Genomic DNA, 14,410 nt, shown 5'->3' with positions numbered 1-14,410 from the left:
GGGCAAAGCTCATGATTTACTGATCGATCTACGTTCCCACCCTCACCTAAGGTCATCAGATCTGGGTAATGGCCCAAAGGACAAGATCGCGAATACAAGCGGCTGAAATCCTTTGCAGGGTGGCTGGGCGCACCTTTCAAGATCGGGTGAGGAGCTCAGTTACCCAAGAGGAGCTCGGAGAAGAGTCTCTGCTCCTCCACGCCAAAAGGAGCCAGCTGAGGAGGCTCGGGGGCTGACGTATAACTAACTGGCCTGCAGAAGATTACAAAATAAAACACAGATTTTAAGATTTCACATCATCCATCCTCCGTGGATGGAGGATGTTCCTTGTTTTATGTATTTCATGAATATAAATCTAAATATTTGTCCCTGAGTTTCTTCAGGGGGACATTTTTTGCCCCATGGCAAAGATTGGACCCCGTTGACCTGAAGGCTCCTTTAGATCTGATCGTCTGGATTTTTGTTTCATTATTGAATCGTTTTATAAAAGGACGTTTTATTAAAAGAAAATCCTTCCTTCCTTCCTTCCTTCCTTCCTTCCTTCCTTCCTTCCTTCCTTCCTTCCTTCCTTCCTTCCTTCCTTCCTTCCTTCCTTCCTTCCTTCCTTCCTTCCTCTCAGCATCCTAACCAAGCTTCCTAAGGCCACGGTGCATCAGGCCATCTCCTGACTCTCAGTGGAGGAACCTCCATCAGAACCTGTCCTCCATCAGAACCTGTCCTCCATCAGAACCTGTCCTCCATCAGAACCTGTCCTCCATCAGAACCTGTCCTCCATCAGGAGACCTGTCCTCCATCAGAACCTGTCCTCCATCAGAACCTGTCCTCCATCAGAACCTGTCCTCCATCAGAACCTGTCCTCCATCAGGAGACCTGTCCTCCATCAGAACCTGTCCTCCATCAGGAGACCTGCTGCCTCTATCAGCGCGGCGTTCTGATCACCGGAGGATGCGGCGCCTCATTTCTCAGCAGTGGAAGCCACTGATTGTTTCCGCCGTGCGGTCGGCAGCGTGGCACGAACTGAAGCGTCAGCAGGAAGTGAAGCAAGCTGCAGCTTCACCACCAACAGTGCTGTGGTTGCAGGTTGGAGGGTTCTGCCACACGCTAGCTCCACCCAGACCCCGGCACGCTGCCTCCATGACGTCCAACCAGAACAGCCTCCCCTAAACCTCCCCCTATGGGATCCTGACAGAACCTCCAACCTGCAGCAGAACCCGGCGTTCAGGCAGGAGGTCGCCCACCTGTCGCCCTAAAGGTGCGTCTCCGTTACCTTTATATTTCTCTCTGACGTTCTCGTAGGCTCGGACATAGTCCTGCTCGTCCGGCTGGCGCTGTCCCGGGTTCCTGATGGACACGGACATGACCTGGCTGCTGGATCAGGGACTCGTCTGTCTTCCTTCAAACTTTCCAACCTGTTTCTCCTCAGTGCTGATAGAAGCCCAGCTGTCTGTTCGCCACACGCTGCGTAAATCACAGGACCCCACCACACCCCTCCAACACCTCCTGTTTCAGAAACTCACACACAACCAGCCCTCCCCTTAAAGGCACAGAGGCACGCACCCCCCCCCCCACACACACACACACACACATACTCGTTCTGCCATCGTACTGAGGACTCCCATTGAGTTTCAGTCATTTTAACCCTTTCTATGCCCTAACCATAACCTAGCCATTACCAACGCATTCCTCACCCTAACCAATAGCCGTAGCCCCAAAGCTAACCATTAGCAAAATAGCATGTGAGGACCGGGAAAATGTCCTCACTTTGCAACAACTGGTCCTCACTCTGAGGGCTAGACAGGTACACACACACACAGCAATGTGGGAGGTTATTTCAGTTCCTGTCGCTGCTGAAACTGGGCCAAGCGGGTCCCGTTCATGGTGATACCAGCCTGAATGACGGAGGATCGTTTTCTCTGCACGACTGAAAAACAACCAAGGAGGAAAAAAAACAAGAAAACTTGCAGAAAATGATCCGGATCCTCATAAAGTTTAGAAGTTTTAAGGAATTAATAATCTGCAGGAAGGGAAATCTTAACACAGGGTTTATACAGGAATTAGTACTCTATATTAATGCTTTTTAATGCTCTAAGAAATAATGGTAATAAAAAGAACCAATTACTCTCATTAATATATGTATATGTAGCATGTTGGAGCCTGTTTTCCAGTGTAGTCCTGTTTCTCTGACTGTGACTAACTGGATGTGCTCTCTTCATCCTCTGACATGGGAGCTGGCTCGGAGCTCGTCTGCCTGGCTGTGTGTTTCCTGGACGGGGCCGCCTGTGGAGCTGGTTGACAGTTGCCTTTTGTATCTATGCTTCTTTTTCTATGTCTGCTTCTGTCTCCTTGAACCCCAGTGGGCCTCAGCAGATGGCCGCTCACACTGAGCCTGGTTCTGCTGGAGGTTTCTTCCTGTTCAAAGGGAGTTTTTCCTCTCCACTGTCGCTACAAGCATGCTTAGTGTGAGGGATTGCTGAAGAGTCAATGAGTCGATGCAATCAGCTGGTTTTCCTTAGATAGAAAACTTTGAATCAATCTGACTGGATGATCTGGTTGATTTGTATCTAGAACATGTGAGGGATGACGTGTGAATTGGTGCAATAGAAATAAACTGAATTGAATAAAAGAGCAGGACCAGTTCAGGTCCGTTTAAGGACCAGTTCAGGTCCAGTTCAGGTCTGTTTTAAGGACCAGTTCAGGTCCAGTTCAGGTCCGTTTTAAGGACCAGTTCAGGTCTGTTTTAAGGAACAGTTCAGGTCCAGTTCAGGTCAGTTTTAAGGACCAGTTCAGGTCCAGTTCAGGTCCGTTTTAAGGACCAGTTCAGGTCCGTTTTAAGGAACAGTTCAGGTCCAGTTCAGGTCAGTTTTAAGGACCAGTTCAGGTCCAGTTCAGGTCCATTTTAAGGACCAGTTCAGGTCCAGTTCAGGTCAGTTTTAAGGACCAGTTCAGGTCCAGTTCAGGTCCGTTTTAAGGACCAGTTCAGGTCTGTTTTAAGGACCAGTTCAGGTCCAGTTCAGGTCCGTTTTAAGGACCAGTTCAGGACCAGTTCAGGTCCGTTTTAAGGACCAGTTCAGGTCCAGTTCAGGTCCGTTTTAAGGACCAGTTCAGGTCCGTTTTAAGGACCAGTTCAGGTCCGTTTTAAGGACCAGTTCAGGTCCAGTTCAGGTCCGTTTTAAGGACCAGTTCAGGACCAGTTCAGGTCCGTTTTAAGGACCAGTTCAGGTCCAGTTCAGGTCCGTTTTAAGGACCAGTTCAGGTCCGTTTTAAGGACCAGTTCAGGTCCGTTTTAAGGTCCAGTTCAGGTCCGTTTTAAGGTCCAGTTCAGGTCCGTTTTAAGGACCAGTTCAGGTCCGTTTTAAGGTCCAGTTCAGGTCCGTTTTAAGGTCCAGTTCAGGTCCGTTTTAAGGTCCAGTTCAGGTCCGTTTTAAGGTCCAGTTCAGGTCCGTTTTAAGGACCAGTTGAACCTTTTTGAATCAAATCATGAAATTCTGTGCATGTAACCATGGTGACCGTGTGTCTACCACAGCTGTAACAAATAACTTCCCCAAACTGATCAAATAAAAAATAAAAAGACAAATAAAACACTAACAGAGAGCTGCAGGTTGTGATGCTGAGTTTGCTGTGTCTGTGTGGGTGTCTGTGTGGGTGGGTGTGTGGGTGGGTGGGTGTGTGGGTGGGTGGGTGGGGTGCTGGGAGTCACTGTTTGCTCAGCTATCTTGGGAAACTGGGAGAGTTTCGGCAACATGAACTTTCCCATCAGGAATGTGTCGGATATTTCAAGGCTGGATTATTGAAGAGCAGTCAGAGCGTCTCCACCCGAGTTAGAGGCTGAAAGCAGGAACCGCCCACCTAAACCTGACCTCATTCAGCTTCACTAAAAGAACGGATCCATGATCAGCTGGTGCCAAATATTAGTTTTAATCATCGTCCAAAATCAAAATGATAACTTTAAAAAGAAACTCACCCCAAATCCACCTATTTTCATTGAGACTGCATCAACGCTCTCTTTTAACGGAGGTTTTTTTGTAGGTTTTTCATGCGAGTCTCTTTAGTTCCACATTAGATGTGAAACTAAAACCACCTCAGTGCTGCCCCCAGTGCTGGGAGGCGGTTGCTGCATCCTGGTGGCGTAGAAGTGGCCTTAATTCATAACAGAGAAAACTACTGTGTAGAGCGAAAGTGATAAAAGAGGTCAGAGGCACAGACATGTATACGCAGACGCCTCGACGGGCGCAGGTTCGCACGTGTCCGCCATATTGTGTGTGGCAGAAAGTAGTTAACGTCTGTTGAAGTGAACCTTGATTTGCTTTGCATGAACTTTGTTTTTCACCGTTTATAGCCGTCACACCATACAGACTGTTGCTTTTGGATGTAGATCTGTATTTATAGATTTTGAAATATTATAAATAAATACGTGTGTGATTATATATAACTATACGTCAATATTACCAATCTATATATACATATATATCTATATATCTATATATATATATAAATAGATGTTGTCATAGCTCATACAAGCTTACTGCGTCCACATACAGCGGGGACTCTATAGTGAACTTTATAGTGAACTCAGTTAACTGACCGTTCAGACAGATGATGACTGCTTTTAGCTCTTTAGCGCCATCTTTGTTACTAGTAACAGTGGGCCGCTATGACAGCAAATCCCATAATGCCTTGCGAGGAGTGCTCTCCACACAAAGCATTCTGGGATATATCTGCCTCTTCTGAGGCTTTTCCTTTCTTCAGATACGTCACTACCCGATCCGTCCCGGAAGCACGATCCGTCCGGCGCATCCAGATATCCGTCCAGGTCATCCTCGATTTTATTGTGTGAAAAAGAACTTTATGATGTTTTACCTCCCTAAAAATAGTAAGCGTACTAAATTATAATGTGTTAAAGGTTAATAATGTATTTCCTGAGAAAAAAATGCCTTAAAATCCTTTCAGTTTTATCCCTCTGTCCCTGATCTGTACAGGAAATGGGATGCTACGCTACTTCCAGGAGCTAACTTTATCAGCTTTGGATTGAAACGTAAATCTCATTTTTTCGAGTTTTCTTTTTTCTTTTTGTGTTAATATTATGGTATATAAAAAGTGTAATCTAAAGAAAGAAACATCTAAAATGCAGATAAACATGTTTTAATCAGATTTACTGCTCTGAGCGTGTCCCATGATGACGTCAGAGAAGCTGTTTAAAAGCATCAAATTGTCTCACAAAATTCCTAAAACATCTTTTAAAGATGTGTATTAGCATTCTTTAGCGCGTTAAGGACAGAAATAAGTCATTTTAGTCCCAGGATTAAATTATTTATAATTAATTACATCTGTTCGTGGATGCACGGGACGGATCGCGCTTCCGGGACGGATCGGGTAGAGACAAGATACGCTTCGTAGACACTTTCTCTCTTCTGATTCTCGGCCATTTTTAAAGAACGGCGGTGAGAAAGGTGACTGTCTGAAACCGCAGCTCACCACAGATATACGCCTGAAAGTGGGCAGAAAAAGATGGCCGTCTATTCCTGGAAATGAGCAGTTTGATGCAGGATTTATAAACGACAGCTGAACTGATCCCTGATCCTGGAAGCCGGAATCAGCTTCCTTTCCTCCATCACAGGATAAAAATGTAAGAAGAAACGTCCTCCACTTTCAATGATCCATCTATGCTCTAGTAAAGCTAAGCTAAGCTAGCTGCCGTTAAGCTGAACCCCCCAGGGTATCTCTATGGTTATGCTGCAGATTGGATTTAATTCTTTGGTAATCAGTTAAAGTCATGATGGATCTGTGTCTCTGAGCTCAGTGGATCTCAGCCGTGATACTCCGTTAACCCGGGGAGCCCAATTAAAGAAAACTTAATTGATTCATTGATCTGTGGTCGATTCAGAGCACAGACGGGTTTGTGGATATTAAATCTTTGGATTAAAGAGAGCAGCAGCTAAAATGCCATCACAGATCAGGGTCTTTGAAGCTGCTGCTTCCTCTGGAGACCCATAAACTGTCAGGGTGTCGGATCCTTTAACCTACTTTTAGAGCACCAGCGCTCACAAGCACAGACGACTGCAGTGAGACCAGACATGCATGAATGAACGCTGGGCAGCACTGGATCAGGGGCGGAGATAGGAAATGTAGGGCCCTAGACAAAGACAGGCAGGGGCCCCTCTAAATTGAGAAGACAACACATAGAGCAGCCCCATTCTCCAGATAGAGAAATGTTAATAGAATAGACATCCATTATCTGTTCTAGGTTGTGTCCCTCTCTTCTTGTCCCTTTTCTTCTTGTTTTCCTCTCTATGTTTTGTACTCAGCTGACTTTTCATGCTGTCTCTAAAGGAATGAAAGATTTTTTCCAAGCACTAAGCTCACTTAGCTGATTGCTCCTTCCTATGTTTCCAAAAAGGCCAAAGTAAATAACCCAGTCCTTCTTTTCACTGTAGACAAGCCATGATCTGCTTATCTGTTCTCCATTTTTCATTTGGATGAAATAATAGCTGCATGAATCATGACAGCAGACAAGATAGAGGAGAGCAGGAGGCGGGGTTACCAATCTACTCGCTCTGGAGAGCAGAGTTCGCTGCTTTTAGATGTTGTCTCCAAAGTCTCCAGTAGCAGAAAAAAGTCTCTAGATTTGGCGCTAGGAGCTTTTTAGAAATCAAAGTGCTAGAGGGGTCTGAAAAGTGGCTAAATATAGCGACTAAAGCGCTAAGTTGGCAACACTGCTCTTTGCATGGTTTGTTTTCAAATGGTTTGCTGCTGTCTGTTTGGACCTTTCTGAACATGTGCAGCAAATGGACTGATCCAATATGGTGGACACTGAAGGGGGGGGCTGAGACACACTTAATATTATCAGCGTTCTGATGGCATTTTAGCAAAAGGATTTTTATCAACAACATAATTAATGCGCACAAATAAGGAATAGTTGTATTAACCATACATGGAAACAGAGTTTTATGGGGCCCCAGGAACTTGGGGCCCTTGGCAGCTGCCTAGTATTGCCTAATGGTAAATCCCCCCCCCCTGCCCTGGATGTTCCAGATCACACCCATCCCCATAAAGCTGTAGCATCAGCACGGAGGTGGTGGGGTCATGCTTTGGGGCCAGAATAATATAGAGAAAATTGATTCACTATTATTGAAAAAAAAAACATGTTTCAAGAGATTTTTTTTTTTAGAATAATTGATTCGTATGCAAAAGTTCAACCAATTTTTCAGACTTTTTTTCTAATTTTTCAATTTTATGATTTGCATTTCTATTGGTCCCCGAATGGACCAACCAGAAGTGTAGAAAGCGGAAAGCCGTAAATCAGGTTTAGAAAAGAATGAAAATCATTTTAAAAAGATTTAAAGAAATAAAACTAGGAGAATAAAATCTAAAATTACATTTTTGGAAAAAAGGAAACTTGGAAATAAATTATACACTGCAAGAAGATAATGATCTAGAAATAAGTCAACATTTCTTAAATTAAGTGTATTTACCTTTAATTTGAGAAGATAAATAAGATAGTTTGCCAATGGAATGAGTATTTCTACTATTAGAATAAGATAATTAGATAATATGCACTTGAAATAAGACTGCAATTGGGTTTTCTTATTTTAAATGTAAATTGTCTTGTTTCATTGGCAAAGTTTCACACTTATGTCCTCAATTCAAGAAACAATGCACTTATCTTAAGAAAAAATGACTTATTGAGATTTCAATTTTTTCCAGTTTAAAAAATAAAATTTAAAACAATATTTCAAGAAATATTTGGAAATATAAAATCTGAAAATAATAGCAAACAGTATAAACATGTTAATCTTTTTCATACAAGTTTAAAATTCCATGCAAAACTTTTATTTTATTTTTTTCATTTTTGAAGTATTTCCTCTAATGTCCATTTTTGAAACCTGACCTAAAAACTGAACGACAGTCTAAAGACGGACCGTTGCTTTGAATAATAATGGGATAAATTTGTCTCCATAGATTCGGGGATGGAGCCTGGAGGTGTGAAAATAAAATAAAATCATGCATGATGACCTGCAGACTGTCCCATAAGCTGTTTTGGTTAGAAAGGAGAGGAATTTATGGTGTGAAATAAAATTAAATGTTTTTTGGCGAAAAATCATGAAAAATAGAAACTTTCTGCCAAATAAAAAGCGGACAAACTGAGATCTGATCAAACTCTAACAGCTTGAAGGCTGTTCCTAAAACAGTCCTTACAAAACATCCCACAGCGCCCCCCCCCCATGTCTCCCGGGGAGACGGTTCCCCTGTGGTCCGGTTCCCTCATGGACCCCGTCCAGCTCCCACTAATTAAACCAAAGCAGAACAGCTTCTGTTCTCTGGGCCTGCAGCCCCCCCCTCCTGGACGCAGCGGCCTGAATGCTGAATAGCGGCTGGAACGGAGCAGAACTCTCCTAAAACCAGCAGAACCGGGCTTTGAATGAGATCCGTTTCATTGCAGACCTTCCAGCAGGAAGGTCCAGAAGAAGAAGCTGCAGCTGATCTGCAGGATTAGATCTCCACGCTGCCCTCTAGTGACCGTTCTGATTACTGCACTGAGCAGCTCTATGGATCAGAACCAGACATTACTGAAGCTTCCAGTCCAGCCGGGACCCACATGTTAACAGAACCTGCAGTCCAGGACCGAGCCATCCTGGCTCTGGGTTCTGAGACTCCAAACCGGGCCGGTCCTAATCTCAGCGTGCGAGGGCCGGCACTCCTTCAATCATAGCGGCTCCAAACCGGCTGCAGCTCCTTCCTGTGACAGTAAATAACTGAAGGAGCTGAAGCAGTGATCCAATGTTAACTCCCTAAATGATGCATGCAGCATATATAGCCCTTCCTTGTAAAATCCTAGAAACAAACTAAATTATAATAAACCTAAAATGCTTTCTTTAAACCAAACTACGATCTTCCTCTAATATTTGGTGAATTTATGTTTGAATATTTTGCAAAAAATATGTTGCAGTGCATGATGGGGTTTAGCATCTAAAGGCTAACGTTTCCCGTCTTCCGCGCATTGTTGCCAGGTTGGGATGTTTCCCGATCTGGCAGTTTAGGACGGTCGTCTATGGGTGAAAAATGTTTTTCTATAGATTAATGGCCTAAGAGATCAAGAGACTTTGGTTCAAATTGGGCGAGATTTCGTAAATCCAGGCGGTTTATTAACATGTTTTGGGCTGGAAATCGTGAACCAGTGAGATCAGGCAGCCGTGCTGATGCGGTGAGTGTGGACGTTCGCAGCAGCGGTCACTGTGGCGTCCGTGTTAATAACCAACGGCGGTAAATCTGCATTCTAGAAGTCTTGGTGATGGTTGTCCTGTGATACTTGAAGATAGATCGGTTAATACGATGTATGTTTCACATTTGAGATGCACGCGTTGGACTGTGCTTCTATTTTTCATTTCAAGTAAAGAAAAAAAGGAAAATATCAAATTGAAAAGTTAAAAAGTTAATAAGCCTCGTTAATAATTATATTTAGGTTTATAAACTTAAAAATGTAGATGCCAGTATCAGCATGAATGCCTCTAAGGTTATGTTGGACCAATAAAATGTGTTTCTTTCACTGTCTGAGTGTTTTTCATTTATTTCTTCTACAAGCACTTTTGTTATTTTTTTTAATATATTCAAGCAAGTTGGCGTCTCTTATTATTACATTGACATTAATTTTTACCATCAGAATATCCAGATTTTTTAATGTTCCAAAGGAAATAAGGTCTTATCCTGGATTCCAATAAAACTATTGGCTGGAAATGTGGATTTCCAAAGTATTTCACTGATGCGCTATAAAGGGTTAACCTTAGAATCGGTCGCCATGTCTGGAAGCACAAACGTCTCCCAGACATATTTTAATATTCCTGCAGACAAACAGAACCAGTGATTCTGATCCTTCTGCATCCAGAACCAGTGAACCTGAACCCAGCAGCTGCAGGACCATCATCATCCTCAGCAGCGTCGCATCGGATCAAACAGAACCGCGTCTTTCTCAGATAACGTTCCATAAAAAGAAAAATCTAAGATTTGATTCAGATTTGAATTATTATAAAGTTGAAACTTCCTGTTTTCATAACTTCTGAACAGATGAAGATCTGATGTCACGTTTCTACGAGCTGAAACCAGGAACACAAATCCTACTTTTATTCACATTATTGACTTCTTCTACTGATGTAGGGACTTTATGGGCAGTTTTTGGACCTTCAGCCCATCAACGGGTCTGGATCCAGAACCACAGGAAACCAGCAGCTGCAGCTCATGGAGCTCCTCCAGGTCACAGCATGACCTGGCTTAGAAACGCGGTGCATAGATCTGCCAGCGCCTCACCTGCGATGCGGATCACAGCCCTCTCCGCCGGTTCCAGAACGTCTCCAGAGGCCGACTTGGAGCGCTTCATGCGGTGGTGCTTAGGGAGGTTCCAGGGTAACGTGTCGCCCGGAAACGGCGAGCCGCTAACGGAGCTCAGATCGCTGGAGCTCTCCTCTGACGCAGCCCGGACCAGAGGCCTCCTCCTGGGCTTCTCCTTCAGCTCCTCCATGTTCTGCATCAGAAAAAGACAATCAGGAGTTCAGAGAAGGAGGAGCGTCTGCAGGGAGCAAAGCATCAGGTCGGTCTCTCCGTTCTAAGCAGGAATAAAGTTAGAAAAGATCAATCTGACCACGATGGACAGAACCCAAACACAGCAACCACCAGGCACAGAGGTGGAGGCATGGAGATGTGGGCTTTTCTAATAACTTCCTTAACTGACTAAAGAAGGTTTGGTTTGAGAAATGTTTTTAATCCAACCAATAGTCTGGGTCTAGAGTTCAACCTGGGAACAACTTTAACATGAAAAAACTGGATATTAGCAGAACCGAAAACGTGCCAAAGGTTCGAGAAACTAGTTAAAGACTGACTAAAGACAGACTAAAGACTGACTAAAGACAGACTAAAGACAGACTAAAGACAGACTAAAACTCACTAAAGACGGAAGACAGTCTAAAAACATAGTAAAGACGGATTAAAGACAGACTAAAGACGGATTAAAGACTGACTAAAGACTGATTAAAGACAGACTAAAGACTGACTAAAGACAGACTAAAGACAGACTAAAGACTGAAGACAGTCTAAAGACATAGTAAAGACAGTCTAAAAACATAGTAAAGACAGTCTAAAAACATAGTAAAAACGGATTAAAGACAGACTAAAGACGGATTAAAGACAGACTAAAGACTGATTAAAGACAGACTAAAGACAGACTAAAGACTGAAGACAGTCTAAAGACATAATAAAGACGGATTAATGACAGACTAAAGACTGATTAAAGACAGACTAAAGACAGACTAAAGACTGAAGACAGTCTAAAGACATAATAAAGACGGATTAATGACAGACTAAAGACTGATTAAAGACAGACTAAAGACAGTCTAAAGACATAATAAAGACTGATTAAAGACAGACTAAAGACAGACTAAAGACTGAAGACAGGCTAAAGACATAATAAAGACGGATTAAAGACAGACTAAAGACTGATTAAAGACAGACTAAAGACAGAGTAAATACTGAATAAAGACAGACTAAAGACGGACTAAAACAGACTAAAGACTGACTAAAGATGTATTAAAGACAGACTAAAGTAAGACTAAAGACTGAAGACAGTCTAAAGACATAATAAAGATGGATTAAAGACAGACTAAAGACTGACTAAAGACAGACTAAAGACAGACTAAAGACAGACTAAAGACAGACTAAAACTCACTAAAGACGGAAGACAGTCTAAAAACATAGTAAAGACGGATTAAAGACAGACTAAAGACTGATTAAAGACAGACTAAAGACAGACTAAAGACTGAAGACAGTCTAAAGACATAATAAAGACGGATTAATGACAGACTAAAGACTGATTAAAGACAGACTAAAGACAGACTAAAGACTGAAGACAGTCTAAAGACATAATAAAGACGGATTAATGACAGACTAAAGACTGATTAAAGACAGACTAAAGACATAATAAAGACTGATTAAAGACAGACTAAAGACAGACTAAAGACTGAAGACAGGCTAAAGACATAATAAAGACGGATTAAAGACAGACTAAAGACTGATTAAAGACAGACTAAAGACAGAGTAAATACTGAATAAAGACAGACTAAAGACGGACTAAAAACAGACTAAAGACTGACTAAAGATGTATTAAAGACAGACTAAAGTAAGACTAAAGACTGAAGACAGTCTAAAGACATAATAAAGATGGATTAAAGACAGACTAAAGACTCAAGACAGTATAAAGACATAAAGACGGATTAAAGACAGACTAAAGACTGACTAAAGTAAGACTAAAGACTGAAGACAGTCTAAAGACATAATAAAGATGGATTAAAGACAGACTAAAGACTGACTAAAGACAGACTAAAGACAGACTAAAACTCACTAAAGACGGAAGACAGTCTAAAAACATAGTAAAGACGGAATAAAGACAGACTAAAGACTGATTAAAGACAGACTAAAGACAGACTAAAGACTGAAGACAGTCTAAAGACATAATAAAGACGGATTAATGACAGACTAAAGACTGATTAAAGACAGACTAAAGACAGACTAAAGACTGAAGACAGTCTAAAGACATAATAAAGACGGATTAATGACAGACTAAAGACTGATTAAAGACAGACTAAAGACATAATAAAGACTGATTAAAGACAGACTAAAGACAGACTAAAGACTGAAGACAGGCTAAAGACATAATAAAGACGGATTAAAGACAGACTAAAGACTGATTAAAGACAGACTAAAGACAGAGTAAATACTGAATAAAGACAGACTAAAGACGGACTAAAAACAGACTAAAGACTGACTAAAGATGTATTAAAGACAGACTAAAGTAAGACTAAAGACTGAAGACAGTCTAAAGACATAATAAAGATGGATTAAAGACAGACTAAAGACTGAAGACAGTATAAAGACATAAAGACGGATTAAAGACAGACTAAAGACTGACTAAAGACATAATAAAGACGGATTAAAGACAGACTAAAGACAGACTAAAGACAGACTAAAGACTGAAGACAGTATAAAGACATAATAAAGACGGATTAAAGACAGACTAAAGACAGAGTAAATACTGAATAAAGACAGACTAAAGACGGACTAAAAACAGACTAAAGACTGACTAAAGATGTATTAAAGACAGACTAAAGTAAGACTAAAGACTGAAGACAGTCTAAAGACATAATAAAGATGGATTAAAGACAGACTAAAGACTGAAGACAGTATAAAGACATAAAGACGGATTAAAGACAGACTAAAGACTGACTAAAGTAAGACTAAAGACTGAAGACAGTCTAAAGACATAATAAAGATGGATTAAAGACAGACTAAAGACTGACTAAAGACAGACTAAAACTCACTAAAGACGGAAGACAGTCTAAAAACATAGTAAAGACGGATTAAAGACAGACTAAAGACTGATTAAAGACAGACTAAAGACAGACTAAAGACTGAAGACAGTCTAAAGACATAATAAAGACGGATTAATGACAGACTAAAGACTGATTAAAGACAGACTAAAGACAGACTAAAGACTGAAGACAGTCTAAAGACATAATAAAGACGGATTAATGACAGACTAAAGACTGATTAAAGACAGACTAAAGACAGACTAAAGACTGACTAAAGATGTATTAAAGACAGACTAAAGTAAGACTAAAGACTGAAGACAGTCTAAAGACATAATAAAGATGGATTAAAGACAGACTAAAGACTGAAGACAGTATAAAGACATAAAGACGGATTAAAGACAGACTAAAGACTGACTAAAGACATAATAAAGACGGATTAAAGACAGACTAAAGACAGACTAAAGACAGACTAAAGACTGAAGACAGTATAAAGACATAATAAAGACGGATTAAAGACAGACTAAAGATTCACTAAAGACTGAAGACAGTCTAAAGACAATAAAGACTGATTAAAGAGAGACTAAAGACTCACTAAAAACTGAAGACAGTCTAAAGACATAACAAAGACTGATTAAAGACAGACTAAAGACTCACTAAAAACCGAAGACAGTCTAAAGACATAACAAAGACTGATTAAAGACAGTCTAAAGACATAACAAAGACTGATTAAAGACAGACTAAAGACAGACTAAAGACTGATTAAAGACAGACTAAAGACTGAAGACAGTCTAAAGCCATAATAAAGACGGATTAAAGACAGACTAAAGACTGACTAAAGACTGAATAAAGACAGACTAAAGACAGACTAAAGACTGAAGACAGTATAAAGACATAATAAAGACGGATTAAAGACAGACTAAAGACTGAAGACAGTATAAAGACATAATAAAGACGGATTAAAGACAGACTAAAGACTGAAGACAGTATAAAGACATAATAAAGACGGATTAAAGACAGACTAAAGACTGAAGACAGTCTAAAGACATAATAAAGATGGATTAAAG

The 14,410-nt window shown here is 41.1% G+C and overlaps 1 protein-coding gene across 7 annotated transcripts in view; it reads right to left on the bottom strand.

Annotated features, from left to right (window-relative positions):
- Nucleotides 1-14,410, bottom strand: part of pleca (plectin a) — a 154,195-nt gene that overhangs the window by 118,185 nt on the left and 21,600 nt on the right. For 5 of the 7 annotated variants that reach the window (XM_038270716.1, XM_038270719.1, XM_038270717.1 and 2 more), the window contains one exon: nt 10,297-10,510. In XM_038270716.1, the coding sequence (XP_038126644.1) occupies nt 10,297-10,510 (214 nt within the window). Of the gene's footprint in view, nt 1-1,267; nt 1,449-10,296; nt 10,511-14,410 lie in introns of those variants that run through there. The other 2 variants (XM_038270728.1, XM_038270731.1) reach the window with 1 other exon arrangement.

This window comes from Cyprinodon tularosa, unplaced genomic scaffold (genome assembly GCF_016077235.1).
Source record: "Cyprinodon tularosa strain WSP-4 unplaced genomic scaffold, ASM1607723v1 ctg774, whole genome shotgun sequence".
Lineage (NCBI taxonomy): Eukaryota > Metazoa > Chordata > Actinopteri > Cyprinodontiformes > Cyprinodontidae > Cyprinodon > Cyprinodon tularosa.
This window is presented reverse-complemented; position numbering and strand designations above follow the sequence as displayed.